This window comes from Gymnoscopelus microlampas, assembly GCF_963454915.1.
Source record: "Gymnoscopelus microlampas genome assembly, chromosome: 9".
NCBI lineage: Eukaryota > Metazoa > Chordata > Actinopteri > Myctophiformes > Myctophidae > Gymnoscopelus > Gymnoscopelus microlampas.
In genome coordinates, this window is record NC_139946.1 from 38,321,711 (window position 1) to 38,341,710 (window position 20,000).

General features: G+C 43.8%; 1 protein-coding gene across 1 annotated transcript in view; it reads left to right on the forward strand.

Annotated features, from left to right (window-relative positions):
- Positions 1–20,000, forward strand: part of agbl4 (AGBL carboxypeptidase 4) — a gene marked incomplete at both ends in the record, with an annotated part of 599,805 nt that overhangs the window by 552,656 nt on the left and 27,149 nt on the right. Inside the window, 3 exons of the mRNA XM_084066101.1 lie at positions 5,692–5,781; positions 8,353–8,467; positions 9,484–9,595. Of these exons, the coding sequence (XP_083922227.1) occupies positions 5,692–5,781; positions 8,353–8,467; positions 9,484–9,595 (317 nt within the window). The remainder of the gene's footprint in view (positions 1–5,691; positions 5,782–8,352; positions 8,468–9,483; positions 9,596–20,000) is intronic.

Consider the following 20,000-nt stretch of genomic DNA (forward strand, 5'->3'; position numbering starts at 1 on the left):
TCATAGCGCGGCACTCGGTGCCGCGCTATGAGCTTGTATATCTGCTATTTTTGAATAGCCAAAGTATAAGGTAATGGTTATGCTTTCCCTGTCTTAATGTGTTAACACTGTTTTTTTTTACTGTGTGATCTCATTCCTGTTACTGGGAGCTGGCTGTGACTGTGTCCCACAGAGGACTATGCTGGTTATGTGGAGACAGAGTCAAGGCTAATTTATACTTTGTCCTTCCGACCGTGCCGCTCGCCAAAGATATCCCATTTTCAACTAGATATGGTCGTACAAACAAAGTATGGATTAGGCTTTTATCAGTGTTTCATTACTAAGAGACAAGAGTAGTTTCCAGCTGCCATCTTTTGCTGTATAGTGGGAAAGAAGTATTGCAGTGGCAAGGACGACTAATAGGTACTCTCTGTGAGGAAAATATAAATAGAAGGTGGTTTTCACACCAAACCCAAGAGTATAGGCTTAAATGGAATCTGTGGATACTTATTGAATTTTTCCTTTTTCTTTTTTTAACTTGTTTGGACTGCACAGTGTTGGCTTTTCAAGTCCTGTGGTGTTCTGCCACCATAAAAAAAAACAACATTTTATTAATATGGAGTAGTGGAATAGTTTTAGGATTTGACAGATGACATTTTTGACTTCTCAGTCTTTACAGTGTATATTACATTACATTACAGTCATTTAGCAGAAGCTTATATCAAAAGCGACTTACAATAAGTGCATTCAACATACTTGCCAAGGCAGAGTGCAGTAACTACGAAAACAAAAATCACTGAAAAATGGGTTTAAAAGTGATTCAACTGGTCAGCCAAATGAGATATCGGCATATAAGTGATATTACACTAATTGTACATCTGTTCTTGAGGTAATTGTTTATCCCCCAACATCACAAAGGATAATTTGACCTTTGGGATACCCAAATAAGTCGGTGTGTCCAAAAACGTAGTTACTGCTCTTTGGCTTGGCAGGGCAGGTAGGCAAGAAAACTACTAACCACCGGAAGTCTTAAGTGCATTCTCTTCTAAAACAAGCAACTAAGAGTATACTGTACCTAGCGCTAAGGTAAAAGAGTGCAATATATCAGCTACCTACTTTCTTAAACAGATGAGAGTATATGACACCGGCCATCATAAAATCGTTCAATAAAAATGTTATGCATGCCATATAAATAATAGCAACAACGATGAAGTTCATTGCTTTTTTTATTTGTTTGGGGAATTGTACCGTAGTACGCGCAATAGCTTATGGTTTAAAAGCAAAATGGTGGTGGTGTTGAATGCTATTAGGTTTCCCCTTCCTTTAAGTAACACTTTTCAGTTTGACACTTTTTTGGCTCAGGACTCCTTTACAAAAGACATCTGTGGTTGAAGTACAGTTGTTCTTCGCTGTAGTACCAATCACACACACACACACACACACACACACACACACACACACACACACACACACACACACACACACACACACACACACACAAACACCACCAAAAAAAAAACGGTGTGAAAATAAATCTTTGCAGTAAAGCATAGACAGCTATTTTATCTGGTTTTCACGATCTACATTTCAACCCCCCCCCCCCCCCCCCCACCTCCCTTCCCCATCTCTCCTTCTCTCTTTTGCCATGCTATCTCCCCCTGCTGATGTCTAGTGACACCCTCAGGTCAGAGGACGCCACTGCAGCTCTTGTGCTTGGTGAGGCAGGCAGGGGGGGCCATGCATGCAGCACGGCGCCGCGGTTGACCTGACCCTAACCTTATAAACTTCGTATCCACACATCCATATCACACCCATTAATTCACGTGTCCTTTACATATACATACAGTAGAGTGTACCTTAAGTTCAGCCTCAGCAAAGGCACTGACTTCCAACGCGGGGCCCCCTCAGGGCGGTGCGGTGCCTATGGAATTGTGGGACTTAACCCGTATAGACCGGGAACGCATCGGTGTAACCACTTTAACCACTTTTCAGGCTATTCAAAAATAGCAGATATACAAGCTCATAGCGCGGCACCGAGTGCCGCGCTATGAGCTTGTAGATCTGCTATTTTTTGAAAAATTGTGAAAATATATATAAATATATATATTTAAGGCAAACATTTTTTACTCAAATCTTTGCTTCTGGGGGTCCCTGGAACAACATATTTTGAGATGGGGTCCGCGGCCAAATACATATAATTTTGGGGGTCCTTGACATGATACAGTTTGAAACACTGATTATAGCAACATACGTTTTTTAAAAAAAAAAAACTGTTTAGAAGACATTTTGTAGAATCCCCCAGAAGCAAAGATTTGAGTTACAAATGTTCGCGCTTTAAAAAAATATGTATATATTCAAAGATTTGCACACATTTTCAAGATTTTTCTAAAATAGCAGATCTACAAGCTCGTAAATCTGCTATTTTTGAATAGCCAGAGTATAAGATAATGGTTAAAGTGGTTAAAATGGAAAATGACACAGATGCTTTCCCGGTCTTAATGGCTTAATTTGGTGCTAGAACGCTTGGCTGGGCAGAGGCAGATACAGGCTAGAGACGCAGAGGCATAAACGCAAACCGCTGCGGCAAGGAAGACGCTGGTGTGCCCTGTGGAGGATAGTCTCGCTCGTGGATGCACGCATGCATAGCATACACACACACACACACACACACACACACACACACACACACACACACACACACACACACACACACACACACACACACACACACACACACACACACACACGCAGCAGAGCTAGATAAACAGTGGATCCTCCATAAGCTCTAGGAGCCTGGTGGAAGAGATTGTTTTGATGAAGCAGCAAGGGCAACGCTATAGCGCTGAGAGTAAATCTAGCATAGGCATTATGGTTTGAGTCCCTGTACGACCGACTGGGAGCTGAGGCTGCCGGGCACTGGCTCACGTCTTTCTGGACTGTTGGTTTTACTGTAGGGGGGGAGGGGGGTTGTACTGTACTGCAGTCTATGCCTGGGTATATGCTTTATATGTCCTAACTGCCAGCAGCACTGATCTGTGTGCGTGTGTGCAGTGGTGTAAAGTAACTAAGTATATTTACTCAAGTACTGTACTTCCAAATGTCTATACTTTTACTTCTACTCCACTACATCTCAGAGGCAAATATTGTAATTTTACTCCACTACAATTATTTGAAAACTTTAGTTACTAATTACTTTGCAGATATACATCATTTGCGTCGTGACGCATTGTGAGCTTGAGGATCTGCTATCTTCAAACATTTTAATTAGTACTTTTACTTTTGGTTCTTTAAGTACACTTTGATACCAATACTTTTGTACTTCTACTCAAGTCAATTTGGAATTCCGGACTAGTACTTGTAACGGAGTACTTCTACGTTGCAGTATTGATACTTTTACTTAAGCAAAACATTTGAGTTAGTGTGTGTGTGTGTGTGTGTGTGTGTGTGTGTGTGTGTGTGTGTGTGTGTGTGTGTGTGTGTGTGCGTGCGTGCGTGCGTGCGTGCGTGCGTGCGTGCGTGTGCATGTGTGTGTTAGTGTGCGTGTGTGCGTGCGTCATGTGTCATGTGCATGTGCTACGTGCGGTGTGCCTGTGAGGACTGGCGTCGTGGTCCTGCGTCAGGAGCCTCTGCTGTGTCGTGGGGTCGAGGCCAAGGTGGAATTTTCTAACTGATGGAATTTCACAGGCAGCCGAGCACCCAGCGGCTGGCCAAACCGCAAGCACTCACATTTACAACAAACGGCCCGCCCCACTCCACGGAGACTCCTGAATGGCAAAGCCATTTGTCTCTGTGAAGGGCAGAGAGAGAGAGAGAGAGAGAGAGAGAGAGAGAGAGAGAGAGAGAGTCAGAGAGAGAGAGAAATAAAAATGAAATGGAGAGTTCTTAAAACGACTTTTTTGTTTACAACCCCTAACCGTACAAACATGCACACACACACACACACACACACACACACACACACACACACACACACACACACACACACACACACACACACACACACACACACACACACACACACACACACACACACACACACACACACCCAGCTCTGGGGGCTAAATTGGAATTAAAGAGAGGGAAAAGGTGCATAGCCTGTTGCTAATTAGCATTTTCTCTGCTCAGCAAGAAAGTGGGTGAGAGAATCAATAAGATATTAAGTTTGTGTACATAGCAATGAGGCCCGCAATCACTTTTGTCCATTAGCAACAGCAGATCAGTACAGAAACACTGGGCCAAGAAAACAACAAAATGTTGTCCTCCGTAGTTTCTCTTGTGGGAATGCAACATGGAGATTTTGCTTAATATTCTGCTTGAGTAATAGAAGCCCTTCATAATAAAAATTCACTCTATTAAAATAAAGTTGTTTTTATTTGATGATACAATAACAATATAATTATTTTTTCTTTTGCTGCTTCACTTGTATGCTTAATGTTCTTAATGTTTCACTGATAACTACTCTTGCGGTCTGACACAGCATCTTTAAATGTATTAAGTAATTATGTTTTGATGAGATGGATAGAGATGGGTGCTCAGTTCTGTTGCTGTGGGTTCAGATATATCATAGGCTATCTAGATAGATAGATACTTTATTGATCCTGACAGAAATTCCAGTATATAGTCATAATAGTCTGTGTTAACCTATCAATAATCCAGTCATTCTCTCCAGAACTTCTGAAATGTTTTCAAACAGGCACCCAAATGGTCCCAACCCAATGTGTAATCTCATCCTGTTTAAAAATGTTGTTTCATGAGGGCACGGTGGCGCAGTCGGTTGCGCTATCACCCCAGCTAGAAGGTCCTGGGTTCGATTCCCGCCGGGGATGCTGCGGGCGTGTTCTCTCCTCTATGTCATCAGTGCCCATAACCTATAGGTGGGGTTGGCGAAAGGGCCTCTCTGTGTGGAGTATGCATGTTCTTCCCTGTGTTCTCATCAAAAACATGCTGTAATCCTGGTCTCTATACTGCCTCCCCCTGGTCAGCCGGGGCGCCTGATGGAGGGGAAAGGAACTGGTTGGGATAACGTGTTCCTTCCACACGCTACGTCCTACCGGGGGAAACTCGCCCCTGTCAGGTGATAAGCAGTGGACTGCTAACTCCTCATGCATTGAAGGAAGCATGAGCTCAGTTCGGGGCTCTCCCCAGGCTGGCAGAGGGAGAGTAGCGCCCAGGATTACAGCATATTAGGCAATTGGCACTGGGTGAAAAAATGTGTAACAAAAATCGTGGGATAGAAATATATGTTATTTCACCCACGTTGCATTGTGACCCAAAGGAAAATAAAATGTCAACAAAATGTTTTTTAATACAATGCATCTGTCCAAAAAAAGAGTTCAGGAGAGAAATCTGTACAGCTTTCTTTCCCCCTATAGATTGTCTGACCTTGAAAATAACTATCTCTGTCGTTCTGTTTTCCGCCGATCCTGACCTGATGTGGTTGTTTAATTCTCTACACCTGTTGAATATTCCACACACTGTGTGGCTGATTTAATGTTTGATTCATGTGTGGCTGACTGGGAAAAAAAAGTATGAGCCAGGTCATTTTATCTTCTGACCCGACCCGCATCATCGGTAACCTTGGAACTGTCAATCTCACACCTGATAGAGTACAAGCTATACATCTCTGACCTACATGTTCCTTGAATATAAATGTGGTCGGACTAAGTCTCTCTCTCTCTCTCTCTCTCTCTCTCTCTCTCTCTCTCTCTCTAGTCCACATGGGTCCGGATAAAGAGAAGAGGCTGGTCTTCCTAACAGCTCGTGTTCACCCCGGAGAATCTCCTGCCTCTTTTATCTGTCAAGGTAAAGTCTTAAACACATGCTTAATACTTCATTGTACGACTGTGACGTTACGGTAAAGCATCAATTTGCGCTTAAAGGGGTAGTTAGTTCACTAGCCTGACACTCAGCCTGAATTTTCATTTCGTTTCACTCCATTATTCAGTCTGAAAGCCCTCTCAGTGGAGCCGTTTTCTGAGATGGGGCGTGGCCAAAGTGGGACTCTTTAGCGATTGGTTCATACTGGATTAAACCGATCCCGATTGAGCCGGATTTTCAACCGAGAAAACCCCGCCTTCTACAGCGTCATCAGACCCTGAAGAGGCTAACAATTTCAGGGGCTGGAGCCAGGCTAGTAGTTCACCCCCAAAAATGACTTATTTTCTATCAATTACACACCCCGTAAAGCATTGAATATCATGGAGATTTTTTTGTTTTTGTCTCATTCCTAAGCCAATAATTTGATTACCGGCGGAGAGATGCTAATGTCTCCGGTAGGAGACACAAAGGAGACTCTTTGAGTCTCCTACCGGAAATACACCCGGTCAACAAATTATTGGCTTAGGAATGCGTTAAAACAAAGAAATCTCCATGAATTCAATGCTTCATGTGGTGTGTAACTGATAGAAAATAAGTAGTTTTGGGTGAACTATTCCTTTAACCCTCGTGTCCAAACCACCATTCTAGAATTCATCTAAAGGTTGGTTTCATGACATTCAGTTTTACAACACATTAAAAGTCTTTGACTTCAAACGTGTATTAAAAGTTTTATCTGAAAATACCTCTCCAGTTAGCCATTGCAGGTGTTTCTCTCACATTTCTAAAGCCTTTTCAACATCAAAAGTAATCTTTGCCTCCGGGTGTCACTGTTGAGGGATTTTACCTGTCAATCATCGCCTCTGCTCCGCCCCCCCCCCAAAGGAAAGGATATGGGAGGGGCGGGGAGGAGAGGGGGCGGGATTAAGTGACTATGACATCAAAGTCAAGGGGCCAATCCCAGATTACTTTTCAGCCTAATTATTCAAAAAAAAACAGACCACAGGAAATCCACTGAATGTTCAAAGTTTAGTTTTTTTTAGGTGTAATTGAGGTCATAAAAAAAAGTGAAAATGAATGTCATAGAACCTTTAAACTGAATATTTCCAGTGTCAAAACCATGCAAATCGTAATGGTCAAAGAAGGCACACGTAAACCTCATCTCTAGAGATCATCACACACTGCTTCCAAGGTCCTGTTATCTAGTCCTTGTGTGGGTATCAGTAGAGTACATTTGAAGGAGGAAAACGAAAAGTCCTAAATCCAATAATGGGGCAATTACTATTGAATTTCCTCTGTATACTGTATGCTCTCAGCCTCCTGCACTGCAAATACATCAAAAGGTTGACAAGGAAGGGCGGCGGGCGCCCTCGTGGTGGAAAAAAAGGCGAATTAGGTTTCCGCGCTAATGTACGTGAAGCCTCTTTGGTTTTGGAACATTGCCGTCTTTCTTTAACCAGTGATCCCCTTAAAGGTGTCACCGCCATAGGCTATACCCTCAACACAGACCTGAGGCGACTGGACCTGTCAGCTCCTCTCTGACAGCCTCCTTCCTCCTTTAGCTCAGACTCTTCTTAGCACAACCTGTGAAGGAGGAGGGGATGGATGGATGGAGCGGTGAGAAGGAAGGAAGGATGGAGGGCACTGCCATGCCCTTGTCATTGGTCCCTCTCCACCACTTTGACTCAGCCAGGCAGATTGTTAGAAGGCAATTAGCGTTAACGAGGTGCAGGAGTGAGGGAAGGTTTGGGGAGGGCTGGATGAAACAAGAGGAGCCAATGGCTTAAAGAAGAAAATAAAATATTTGTTTCTCTCTCGTTCGCACTCATTCTCTCCTTACTGTGCGTGTTGTCTGTCTGTCTGTCTGTATGTATGTACTTATGTCTGTCTGTCTGTCTGTCTGTATGTATGTACTTATGTCTGTCTGTCTGTCTGTCTGTCTGTCTGTCTGTCTGTAAGTACGGTAAGTAATTATATACACAATATAAGTATAAAATATAGAAGTACACAATTATCTATCTATCTATCTATCTATCTATCTATCTATCTATCTATCTATCTATCTATCTATCTATCTATCTATCAGCAAGCTGTGTTGTTATTTATTTATCTCTCTATATTGTGTGCGTGCGTGCTGCGTTTGTGTCTGCGTGCACGCGTGTGTGTGTGTGTGATTGTGTGTGCGCGTGCGTGTGTGAGTGCATCATCACAGATCAGATAGGGAGTTGGCTGTGTGTTCCATTGCTGTCGGCTCCATTCCATTTGTATCGATTGAGCCTTGACGTCCCCCATTCCTCCCTGATTGTGACCACACCCCCTCCGCGTCCTTCCTGCTTTTGTTTCTCAAAACTCAATTAACTGCCGGCCACCTTCAGTTTTCTTTTCAAGTCAATCTCACTCTCTGTGTGTACGTGTGCGTGTGCGTGTGCGTGTGCGTGTGTGTGTGTGTGTGTGTGTGTGCGTGTGTGTGTGTGTGTGTGTGTGTGTGTGTGTGCGTGCGCGTGTGTGCGTGTGCACATGTGCACGTGTGCGCGTGTGTGTGTGTGCTTGCTTTTATAGGAGTGATTGACTTTCTGGTGAGCCCGCACCCTGTGGCTCAGGTCCTGAGAGATCATGTGATCTTTAAGATCGTGCCCATGCTCAACCCAGATGGAGTCTATGTGGGCAACTACAGGTACACACACACACACACACACACACACACACACACACACACACACACACACACACACACACACACACACACACACACACATGAATACAAATGCTTGCACAGACACAGTAACAGTACACACATGTCAACACAAGTCTAGACTTGGGCTTTAAGTGGTTAATGCACACATGCACAATTACAATGGTTGATTTGAATGCATCAGCAGGTTAAAGGGGCTGCAGCCTACCCATTAAAAATCCTCAGTGTTATAATTCATTTAGTGTACACATGGATTTGTACTTTCTTAGAATTAAATAAACCTAATAAAGATTTACGTGGGATTATTTATTTAGGGTTCACAGTTTCATAATGCTGGAAGCGCTGCATCTGTGAGCAGACAGCTGTTAGCTACAGGGCTGCTTACTCTATACCAGTGTGTCCACATCCACTCACTCCACTCCATCTTTAGCAGCCGTGGCTGCAGCTCGATGGGCATCGTCTCTTCTCTCCTCCTTTCTTCTCCTCTCTCTCTCTCTCCCCTTCTTCATAATTGCCTTTTACTTAATAGGCTGGGCCCCAGGAATACTAATGCACGCCTGATAAGCTTCGAGCACCACCGCTCCCCTCCCTCCCGCTGTGTTGATGAGTGCCATCTAGTGGCAGGGCCCCACTGGTGCGTCCTATACAATTTATAATCCCAGCTGGTTAGTCCTGACAGTGACGACGGCTACGCTGTTGTTGATAGTGATTGTTTAACCACTCAAAGGACCCATTTGCATTAGCTCGCTCTCCCACTGAAGTCTATTGATAGAAGGTGGATAAAGATGGTCACCTCGCCGTTCATATCAACACAGTCTCACTCCCAAGATGATCACCCACATCTCAGCAATGGACAGACGTATAACAATAGTTGTTTTGTGTGTGTGTGTGTGTGTGTGTGTGTGTGTGTGTGTGTGTGTGTGTGTGTGTGTGTGTGTGTGTGTGTGTGTGTGTGTGTGTGTGTGTGTGTGCGTGCGTGCGTGCGTGTGTCTCTCCAGGTGTTCCGTAATGGGTTTTGACCTGAACCGTCACTGGCAAGACCCGTCGCCCTGGGCCCACCCCACACTGCACGCTGTCAAACAACTCATAGTCCAGATGAACCAAGACCCGGTAAGCAAACCAACCTTCTCTTTAACTCTGTGAAACCAACACCTATTGACCCATTAAGGCCTGAGGTTCCCATTCTACAAAATGTCTTCTAAATCCTAACAGTTTTCTGGAAAAACCTCAGTGGTTCTCAAACTTTTTCATGTCAAGGACCCCCAAAATTATATGTATTTGGCCGCCGACCCCCGTCTGAAAATGTTTTGTTCCAGGGACCCCCAGAAGGAAAGATTTTAGTAAAACATGTTTGCTTTAAAAATACATAAATTCAAAGATTTTGACACATTTTCACGATTTTTCTAAAATAGCAGATCTACAAGCTCATAGGCACCGAGTGCCGTGCTATGAGCTTGTAGATCTGCTATTTTTTAACAGCCAAAGTATAAAATAAGGGTTTTGAGTGGTTATAAAGATGCATTCCCTGTTGTAATGGGTTAACGTTGTACTTACAGTACACGTATTACATTTTCGATTAAAGGAATGAATCCAAATCCAAATATATCAGAGTCAAAATGCAATGCAAGTTCATGATCACACTTATATGTGTCTGTATAAGCACAAGCAGACGCAAGCAGACTACTAGTTATGCTATAGGTTGAATGTGTCTTTTCCAAAGCAATGACTGCCAATAATAGCAGACACAGAGCAAAATTTGAATAATTGTTTTGCCCTTCTTTTTGCCAGACCAAACAATTTGTAGTCCGCACACACACACACACACACACACACACACACACACACACACACACGCACGCACGCACACACACACACACACACACACACACACACACACACACACACACACACACACACACACACACACACACACACACACACACACACACACACACACACACACACACACACACACACACACACACACACATCTTATGCACACGCCCTTGTCTGCCAAAATATCAAAGCAATTGTTTTGCAATTATACCCACATGCAGAGATGGCTGGTCTCTGCATGTGGTTGGTATTTGATTATTTTACAGCTAAAGCAAGTAGATCATGTACATGTCAAAGGAACATCCAATTTCTAAACTGGTGGTTTCATTAATCATGATCACATCCGGAGTATTAGGAGGGCTCTCAACCACATCGTTAAATTTATTGTTCTATCAAGGCAAACCAGTCAGTTTGAACAGTTTTGTTAACCCATTAAGAGCTGGAACGCATCTGTGTAATTTTTTTATTTGGGCCAAAAAAGCATTATTTTACACTTTGGCTATTCAAAAATAGCAGATCTACAAGCTCATAGCGCGGCTATATATGCCGCGCTATGAGCTTGTAGATCTGCTATTTTTGAAGAATCTTGAAAATGTGTGCAAATCTTTGAATATATATTTTTTAAAGTGAACATTTTTACTCAAATCTTTGCTTTTGGGGGGTCCCTGGAACAAAATATTTTGAGATGGGGGTCCGTGGCCAAATACATATAATTTTGGGGGTCCTTATAGAAACATATGTTTTTCAGAATACTGTTGGGATTTTAGGAGACATGTAGAATCGGCTTCAGGACTTAATGGGTTAATATGGAAATGTATTTGTTGTCCAGTGGCACGCGGTGCAGTTCTTTAACAATAGCACCCACGTTGCGATTGTGGTGTGCCGTATAGAGTCCCTTGAAAGCAGAGCAGCTATTCATAATAGATTCCTGTTCTTGATTATTATGGAGTAAACAGTATGCATCATGTTGTGAAGGGTACCAGAGGGCAAGGTTGTATTCAGTGGTAGCTTGGAATCTGGCTTTTATTGTAAACTTGAGAATGGATTACCGGTGGTCTATTGTTGCATTTTGTAACAATAATAAACTTTATTTATATAGCACTTTTCAAACACAGGTTAACAAAGTGCTTCACATACAGTACATAAACAGGAAATATAAAGTCAATTCAATGATGGAAATTATTTTTTATTTTGAGTGGACACTGAAGTGTCCCATCTAATAGTACTCAAGAATGTCACGTCTACGGTTGTGGGGATTTAGCACTTGTATGATGTTCTCATCGGTGTTTAATACTGCCTGTGCACAGATGTTTTAATCAGTGATTGATTAATGCGTCACTAATCTCTCAAGACAGATTAGAATCTGTCAGCACCACTGCCCTAAAGATGTGATGTTGTTGTTAGAAGAAATAACCACAGAAGCACCTTGGAGGAAGTGGGCTAAGAAAGGGGAGGAGTCAAACCGAGTGCCTCTTTCTACACAAAAAAGGAGGTGGTGCCCCCCCTTTTTTACCGAATGGTTTCCCTAGATTGATGCGTCACTGACCTCAAACCGCATGATCTGCTGCATTCTTTCAGCTCAGGTGTATATGCACGCTGTTGCACAGGTCGTTAAGATCAGGCCGGTCCGAGCCCACTCCAAACCCCCGGGCGCGTGTGTTCAGTTTCCTTCTGTGCTTCTTCCTGAATCCCAGGAATCTGGCCTCTGATGTTGTGTGTGGGACCTTGCGCTTTGTTAAGTCCAGGGGAAGTGAAACCTGTGCCTCTTCTCGGACCGCAGGATCGTCATTGTTCAGCATGCGCAAAAGATGGTTTATTCTCGTAGCTGTAAAGATCCATTTTAAATAAGGGATGCCCAATCCTCCTTCACTGCTTCTATGAAATATCAAATCTCTGGTCGAGTACGTATTGAGGCCCATCTATTTCCCATGCATAAAGGGCTCTAAAAGTCTGCGAAAGAGTTCTCGCATACTTGCCGACATTACAGAGGGACAGCTCTGAGTCCCTATTGGGACCTATGACGACCTATGTGTCAACATTCATCAGTCCGTGAGAGCTGACATTGGGCCAATAGGCCATACTGCACACAGCACAGTGTCCGGGTAGCTCAGGCAGTAGATAACTCGTCTTTGAAACCCAAGGTTCTGGGTTCTATCCTCGTGCGCCGCCAACTCAGCTTATGACTAGCACAGCTTAAGACGTGCAGGAAGTACTGGTACAGTAGATGACGGTATAGGTGTGACGCTCCAACCTCAGCAATCCATCTCCCTGGTCCAGTGCCTCGTAAAGGGGGGGGATAGACGCCCTCGTTGCTCTGCTGATACCAACAATAAGCCGCTTCGACCCACTTACTTACTCACACACACACCACTTCCTCGTTTCCTTCCTCAACATTGAACCCCCAAACTCAACTTTTCCCGACCTCCACAACACACACATTCCTGCTACATACAGTGAGTTACAGTTTTTGCTCCCTTGCTTGCTTCAGCATGTTCTCTGCCCATGCACCCTGCTCAGGGACCGCGGGTGCTGCATGGGGGGATTGATAGGTCCAGTCAGCACCTCCTAGAATGTCAGCCCCGGCTCTCCTGGCCATTGAAGAAACATATTACGGCAGCAAAGTCTCATACATACGCTCTGCTCTCAACCTCAACCTTTCAGCACACTATGCTGTACTGTAACTTTCTCTCCTCCGTAATTCTTAGTCTTTTTGTTCAGAGGAACGTTAACCCGTTAAGACCGGGAACGCATCTGTGTGTCATTTTTAGATTTCTTTTGGCTATTTTTTTGAAAAATCGTGAACATCTGTGCAAATCTTTGAATATATTTATTTAAAAAAAAAAGAAGTTGTTGCTATAATATCAGTGATTCTCAATGATATGATATATATTTGTCCGCGAACGCCCTCCATCTCAAAATATGTTGTTCCAGGGACCCCCAGAAGCAAATATGTGAGTTAAAATTTTATATATATATATATATTCAAAGATATGCACACATGTTCTCAATTCTTTTTAAAAAATAAAAAAACGAGTGCCGCGCTATGAGCTTGTAGATCTGCTATTTTTGAATAGCCAAAGAAATAAAAAAAATGACACCGATGCGTTCCCGGTCTTAAAGGGTTAAAGACTTGGGGGGGCTAGCGGTGCGGTATTTTTTCTCTTTTGTTCCTGATGTTAATTACAAGCGTGCACGGCAGGTTTGGTGGGATTACTGAAGGTCAGCGCGAGTCCTGGGAATACTCTGCCCTTTCGTACACTCCTCTAATCCTGATAAGAGAGGGGAGCGTGGACCGGGGCGGGTACGGGGCGGGCCGAGGGCCGGGGGGGGGGGGGGGGGGGGCTGGGCGAGGAGGCGCTGGGGCTGGCGTTGGCCAGATTAACCTTCCCCCCCCCCCAGTCCCCCCAGCACTGACACACTGATCGATATAGACTCCGTCATGGCAGGGTGATCCACTCATGTCTGTGTCTGTGTCTGTGTCTGTGTCTGTCTGTCTGTCTGTCTGTCTGTCTGTCTGTCTGTCTGTCTGTCTGTCTGTCTGTCTGTCTGTCTGTCTCTGTCTCTGTCTGTCTCTGTCTGTCTGTCTGTCTGTCTGTCTATCTGTCTGTCTCTCTTTCTGTCTCTCTCTCTGTCTCTCTCTCTCTATCTGTCTGTCTGTCTGTCTATCTGTCTGAATATCTCTGTGTCTCTCTCTCTCTCTCTCTCTCTCTCTCTCTCTCTCTCTCTCTCTCTCTCTCTCACTCTCACTCTCACTCTCACTCTCTCACTCAACATAGACACACACACACACACACACACACACACACACACACGCCTGAATACACGATTACTACAGCTCGGCACAGATAAACAGGTGTCCTCTCATGAGCACTTTGCACAAAGATGCACAGATATAGGTAGGCTTGCTATATGCCCATATGCTTACATATGCATTCTCCCCTCATAGTCACATACGTTGCTGCCAGATGCTCACGTCACTTCGCATTGCATTCTAAAACTCGGTGCATTTCCTGGGGTCTGGCCTCGGCCCATGTGGCAGAACCAAGCCCCTCAGCTCCACTGTGTAATTCTGATTACTCTGGCCAGACTGATATACGTACTAGTAGCCCCCCCTAGTCAGCAGATTCATGGACCTTATGTCTCCTAAATCCATTCCTATCAGTCACGTGACTTCTATTCACTCTCCCAGCTCCTCTCTTCATCCATGACCATCACATCAGCTCTCTGGTACTGTATATACCTGCCCTCCGCCCCCCCCCTGTATCACTGATGTCTGTGCATTGGATTTCTACAGCTTTGAAGAGTTTAGCTGGAGGATTTGTAGCCCATTCCTCTCTCTCTCTCTCTCTCTCTCTCTCTCTCTCTCTCTCTCTCTCTCTCTCTCTCTCTTGCATGCGCACACACTTTCTCTCTCTCTCTAGCCAGTTAATCCCATCAGACACACGGTCATGTCTGGGGGCTCCCAGATGCAGGTCTCAGTGCCATCTCTGTATAGTGACCCCCCCAACTGCTCCCCACCCCGCACCCCCCCACCCCAATGCCCGCCTCACACTGATGGCTTGGAGGCTAATTGACCATATTCATGCGGTTCAGGCGGTTTGCTCTGCTGTCATAATCGTCACACTGCTGGCAGGGTTTGGACGAGTGTTTCAGTAATAGGAGACGTGATCGTCGGGCGTCTGGGTGTGATCAGGCAACAGAGACCCCATGGGTGAAGATCTCTACGGCGATGCCTTAAGCTTGCCTAGGCCAGGGGTCTTCAACGTTTTCAGGCCAAGGACCCCTTGGCTGAGAGAGAGATAAAGCAGGGACCCCCATTATATATTGTATAGAATATAATCTTTTCATAGATTTCATAGCTTCATTGACTTGTTTGACAGACACTGTCATCAGTGTCGGATTCATGTTAATGTGTGTTTTCAGACTTTCAACCACATAAACCGTCCATACTAAGTAAACTAGACCTTTCACTCTGTACTTGGTCTGCTCTTTTTTTCCACCTACACCAGATCTCTCTGCCGAAAATAGCAGATCTACAAGCACACAACGCCTCGCAGTGCGAGGCGTTGTGTGCTTGTAGATCTGCTATTTTTGGCTAAAGTTCTTCTCAGAATAGGGATGCTTGGGTGAAGTGGTTAATGTAAAAATCACAAAGATTTGGCGGCCCCCCTGTAGTAACTCTGAGGACCCCCTAGGGGTCCCGGACCCCCTGTTGAAGACCCCTGGCCTAGGCGAAACACAGGTGGGAAGCCGGCAGGCAATCGTGCTCTTGCGCTAGCGACTCCTACTGGCTGGTCGTGAGGCCTGTTACAGCATGGATGGGATTTGGAAAAGATGAGACCCTCTCCACACACGTTACGCTCTCCTGATGAAACTATTCACCGTCAGGTGAAAAGAAGCAGCCGGGCACTCAATGTATCGTGTATCGGAGACGGCATGTGATGACTCTAGTCTAGGCCAACAGTGAGGGTTTGCAACATGGAGGATTGCATTACACAGGGGGAATTGACAATGACTAAATAAGAAGACAATGCAAATAATAGATAAAATCGTGAAAATAAATCAAATTAAGCACAAATAAATGGTAAATGGTGCATTTATATAGCATTTTTATCCAAAGCGATTTACATAGATTGTGCACTACATTCACCCATTCACACACACACACCGATGGCGGAGGAAACCATGTAAGGCACCAAACTGCTCATCGGGAGCAATTACTGTAGGGGTTCAGCGTCTTGCTCAAGGACGCTTCGACACTATACTATGAGGGAGCCTGGGATTGAACTGGGAACCTCACGGTCGCCATCCGGCCGCGCTACCGGCCACTCTACCCGTGAGCCACTACCGCCCAAATTTTGTTATTGAGATCAACAAACCCAATAGCAAGGCAGTGGATCTATTATGCTAGCAATAGGGCAAAGTGGCCTCCAGGTTGTGTGTGTGTCTGTTCAGATGATTTCATACCTCAGTCTGTACAAGAACCGGTGATGTGGTTTGCAACTGGGTAGCATTTCCCTTTGGATTATTTCACAAACATTGAGTATACATTGTGCTTCTTTGGTTGTTCATTACTTCTGCACGTACTCAATGATTGTTGTTCAATGCACACAGGGTGAGAGTAATTCAGAGGCACATCATCGCAAAGCAAACCATTCCGTTTAAAATTCCACCAGGCATTCTCCGCCGACAGAAATGCACATCACTCTGGAGTGATTCTCCATCATTGTGAATTCAGCGGCGCTCACTTTCTGCGGGGAAATAGCTTGCTTGTTCTATTCCGGCAATAACTTAAATAACTTGCAGCAAGCTCCCAGACAAGTGCCATTTGAATCAATGTTTGCAGCAGCAACAACAATACACTTTGCATTGGAATTGATGGCTCGAAACTTTTATTTGAAAAATATTCCAACATCAGCCAAACTGTGTTCGGCAAGCCTCTACTGAACGGCGTTTTTACAACCCCCGGACATAACCTAAATGATATTGTGACATTTACTTAAGTGAGTGACCTTACACCTAAATTGTAATACCAAAGCCATATAATCGATGATGTCCTATTAGACAAAACACTGTTATTCTCCCTTTACCAGGAACACATCTGTGTGTCATTTTTAGATTTCTTTGGCTATTAAAAAAATAGCAGATATACAAGCTCATAGCGTGGCACCGAGTGCCGCGCCAAGAGCTTGTAGATCTGCTATTTTTGTGAAAATGTGTGCAAATCTATGAATATATATTCTACAAATGTCTTCTAAATCCTAACCATTTAAAAAAAAAGGAAAAAAAAGAATCAGTGGTTCCCAAACTGTCAAGGACCTCCAAAATGAAATGTATTTGGCCGCTGACCCCCCCCCCCCCCCCCCCATCTGAAAATATGTTGTTCCAGGGACCCCCAGAAGCAAAGATTTGAGTAAAAAATGTATATATTCAAAGATTTGCACCACTTTTCAAAATGTTAAAAAAAAATAGCAGTTCTACAAGCTCATAGCGCGCTATGAGCTTGTAGATCTGCTATTTTTGCATAGCCAAAGAAATCTAAAAAACGGATTAAATGGGTTAAAACATACTGTACTTAGATTGATGGATGGAAGTGTTGTGTGTTGTTACTTCCAAAAACTTCTCGCTCACACTCACTCTACACCATACATCTGACCGGCCAAGGGCACCGTAAACGATTCCATGAGATTCCATCATTTACCATCCACACACATCTGAGCATTGGTCATCGGGGGGGGGGGGGGGGGAAATGGCCGAAAGAGTCAGTGATGCAAAGAGCAATAATCTGTTCCCCATGCGGCTACCCATGGTGTTTGTTTTGAAAAGAGAACAGAGAGAGAGAGAGAGCGAAAGGAAAGGTTTGGGGGGGGGAAAAGAGAACAAAAGTAACAAATGGACCCATCATCTCGATCGCTATAAAGCGCTTGCTTTTTCCAGCTCGTTTATCAAAAGCAAGAAGAAGAATTATTTTTGATTGGCTGATTACTGGGAGCATTCATCACCCGGGCTGACATATCCCCACGCCAATCTGACACTGCCATTTTGGATAATTTGTTAAGGATGACAAAGGGGGCCATGCATTGCCGTGCTCTCCTCTCTGACCTTTTTAATATTAGAAAATTAATTTTCTATATCTGAAACAAATGTATTAGGTCCTGTCACGGCCACAGAGAGATGAAGAATATTGCACCTTGAGAATCCACACAGCCACCATGACACGACCTCTCCTTCTTTTCCATCTATTCGCTTTTCGCTATTCGCCATCTATTTGCTCACACCGGAGAGCTGAGAGAGAGACTTGGGTTATCCCCTCTCTCTCTCTCTCTCTCTCTCTCTCTCTCTCTCTCTCTGTGTCTCTTTCTCTCAGTGGTGGAAAAAGTACTCAAATTCTTTACTTAAGTAAAAGTATCAATACTGCAATATAGAAATACTCTGTTACAAGTTAAAGTCCAGAATTCTAAATTTATTTGAGTAAAAGTACAAAAGTATTGGCATCAAAATGTACTTAAAGTACCAAAAGTAAAAGTACTAAAATGTTTGAAAATAGCAGATCTACAAGCTCACAACGCGTCGCGATGCGACACGTTGTGAGCATGTAGATCGGCTATTTTCAAATAGCCTATAGGTATAAAATAGGGCTAAAGTGGTTAATGTTATGTTTTATAATATAATCATGTATATCTGCAAAGTAACTAGTAACTAAAGTTTTCAAATAATTGTGGTGGAGTAAAAGTACAATATTTGCCTCTGAGATGTAGTGGAGTAGAAGTAAAAGTACAGAAAATTGGAAATACTCCACTAAAGTAAAGATTGTACTGTACAGTACTTGAGTAAATGTACTTGGTTGCTTTACACCACTGCTATAATTCTGTCTGATTGTCTCTCTCTCCCTCTCTCTCTCTCCCTCCCCCATTTCTTCTCCCCTGCCTGTTGAAATGTCCTCTGGCGTCAGCCAACCATTTCTGATCCATTCCTGAGATTTACGGCCAATTTGTCCCGATCATCACACCGTCCTTTCAATCCCTCCATTATTCGTCCTTCTTCCATTCTCCTCCGCCTCGGTTTGGAAGTTGAATTGTCTCTCGCAGAAAGAGACGAATGGAGCTCTATGCTTCACATCACTCGTTTATTATGGCCTTTTGCATTTTCATCTTTTACTATTTCATTCAATATTATGTGTTCAGTCAGCCCCCCACTCACTCACGCACGCGCGCGCGCGCACACACACACACACACACACACACACACACACACACACACACACACACACACACACACACACACACACACACACACACACACACACACACACACACACACACACACACACACACACACACACACACACAAACACACACATCCACCAGTGGTGGAAAGTAACTAAGTACTGTAAGTACAGTACAATTTTCAGGTACTTTTACTTTACTGTAATTCTTCCGATTTTCTATACGTTTACTTCTACTCCACTAAATCTCAGAGACAAATATTGTACTTTTAATCCACTACAATTATTTGAAAACTTTAGTTACTAGTTACTTTGTAGATTTTGATTATTGTCACAAATCATGTGCGTTGTGAGCTTGTAGATCTGCTATTTTCAAAAGATTATTTATACATCTTAGACATGGGATAACTTGTGAAACGGGACATTCTGCATAATGAGTATTTTGCTTTTTGTACTTTAAGTATATTTTGATGCCTACTTTTGTACTTTTACTCAAGTGAATTTTGATTACCGGACTTTTACTTGTAACAGAGTATTTCTACTTTGCAGTATTGATACTTTTACTTAAGTACAACATTGTTGTACTTTATCCACCACTGACATCTACACACACACACACACACACACACACACACACACACACACACACACACACACACACACACACACACACACACACACACACACACACACACACACACACACACACACACACACACACACACACTCATTTGAACTTCACCTCCGCCCCCCTCTTGCTCATCCCTCTCTTCCTTCTCTCTGCTGCTCGTTGGCCCAGCAGATGTGTGTGTGAGTGCTGAGACACTGCAGCATGCAGCAGGGCCCTGTATAGAGCAGAGGACTGTCTGCCTGTGTGTGCCCGTTCAGCCTGATTACAAGTCACCTCTGTGTTCATATAAACAGACAAAAATACCTCCATCAATTTTTGAGAGT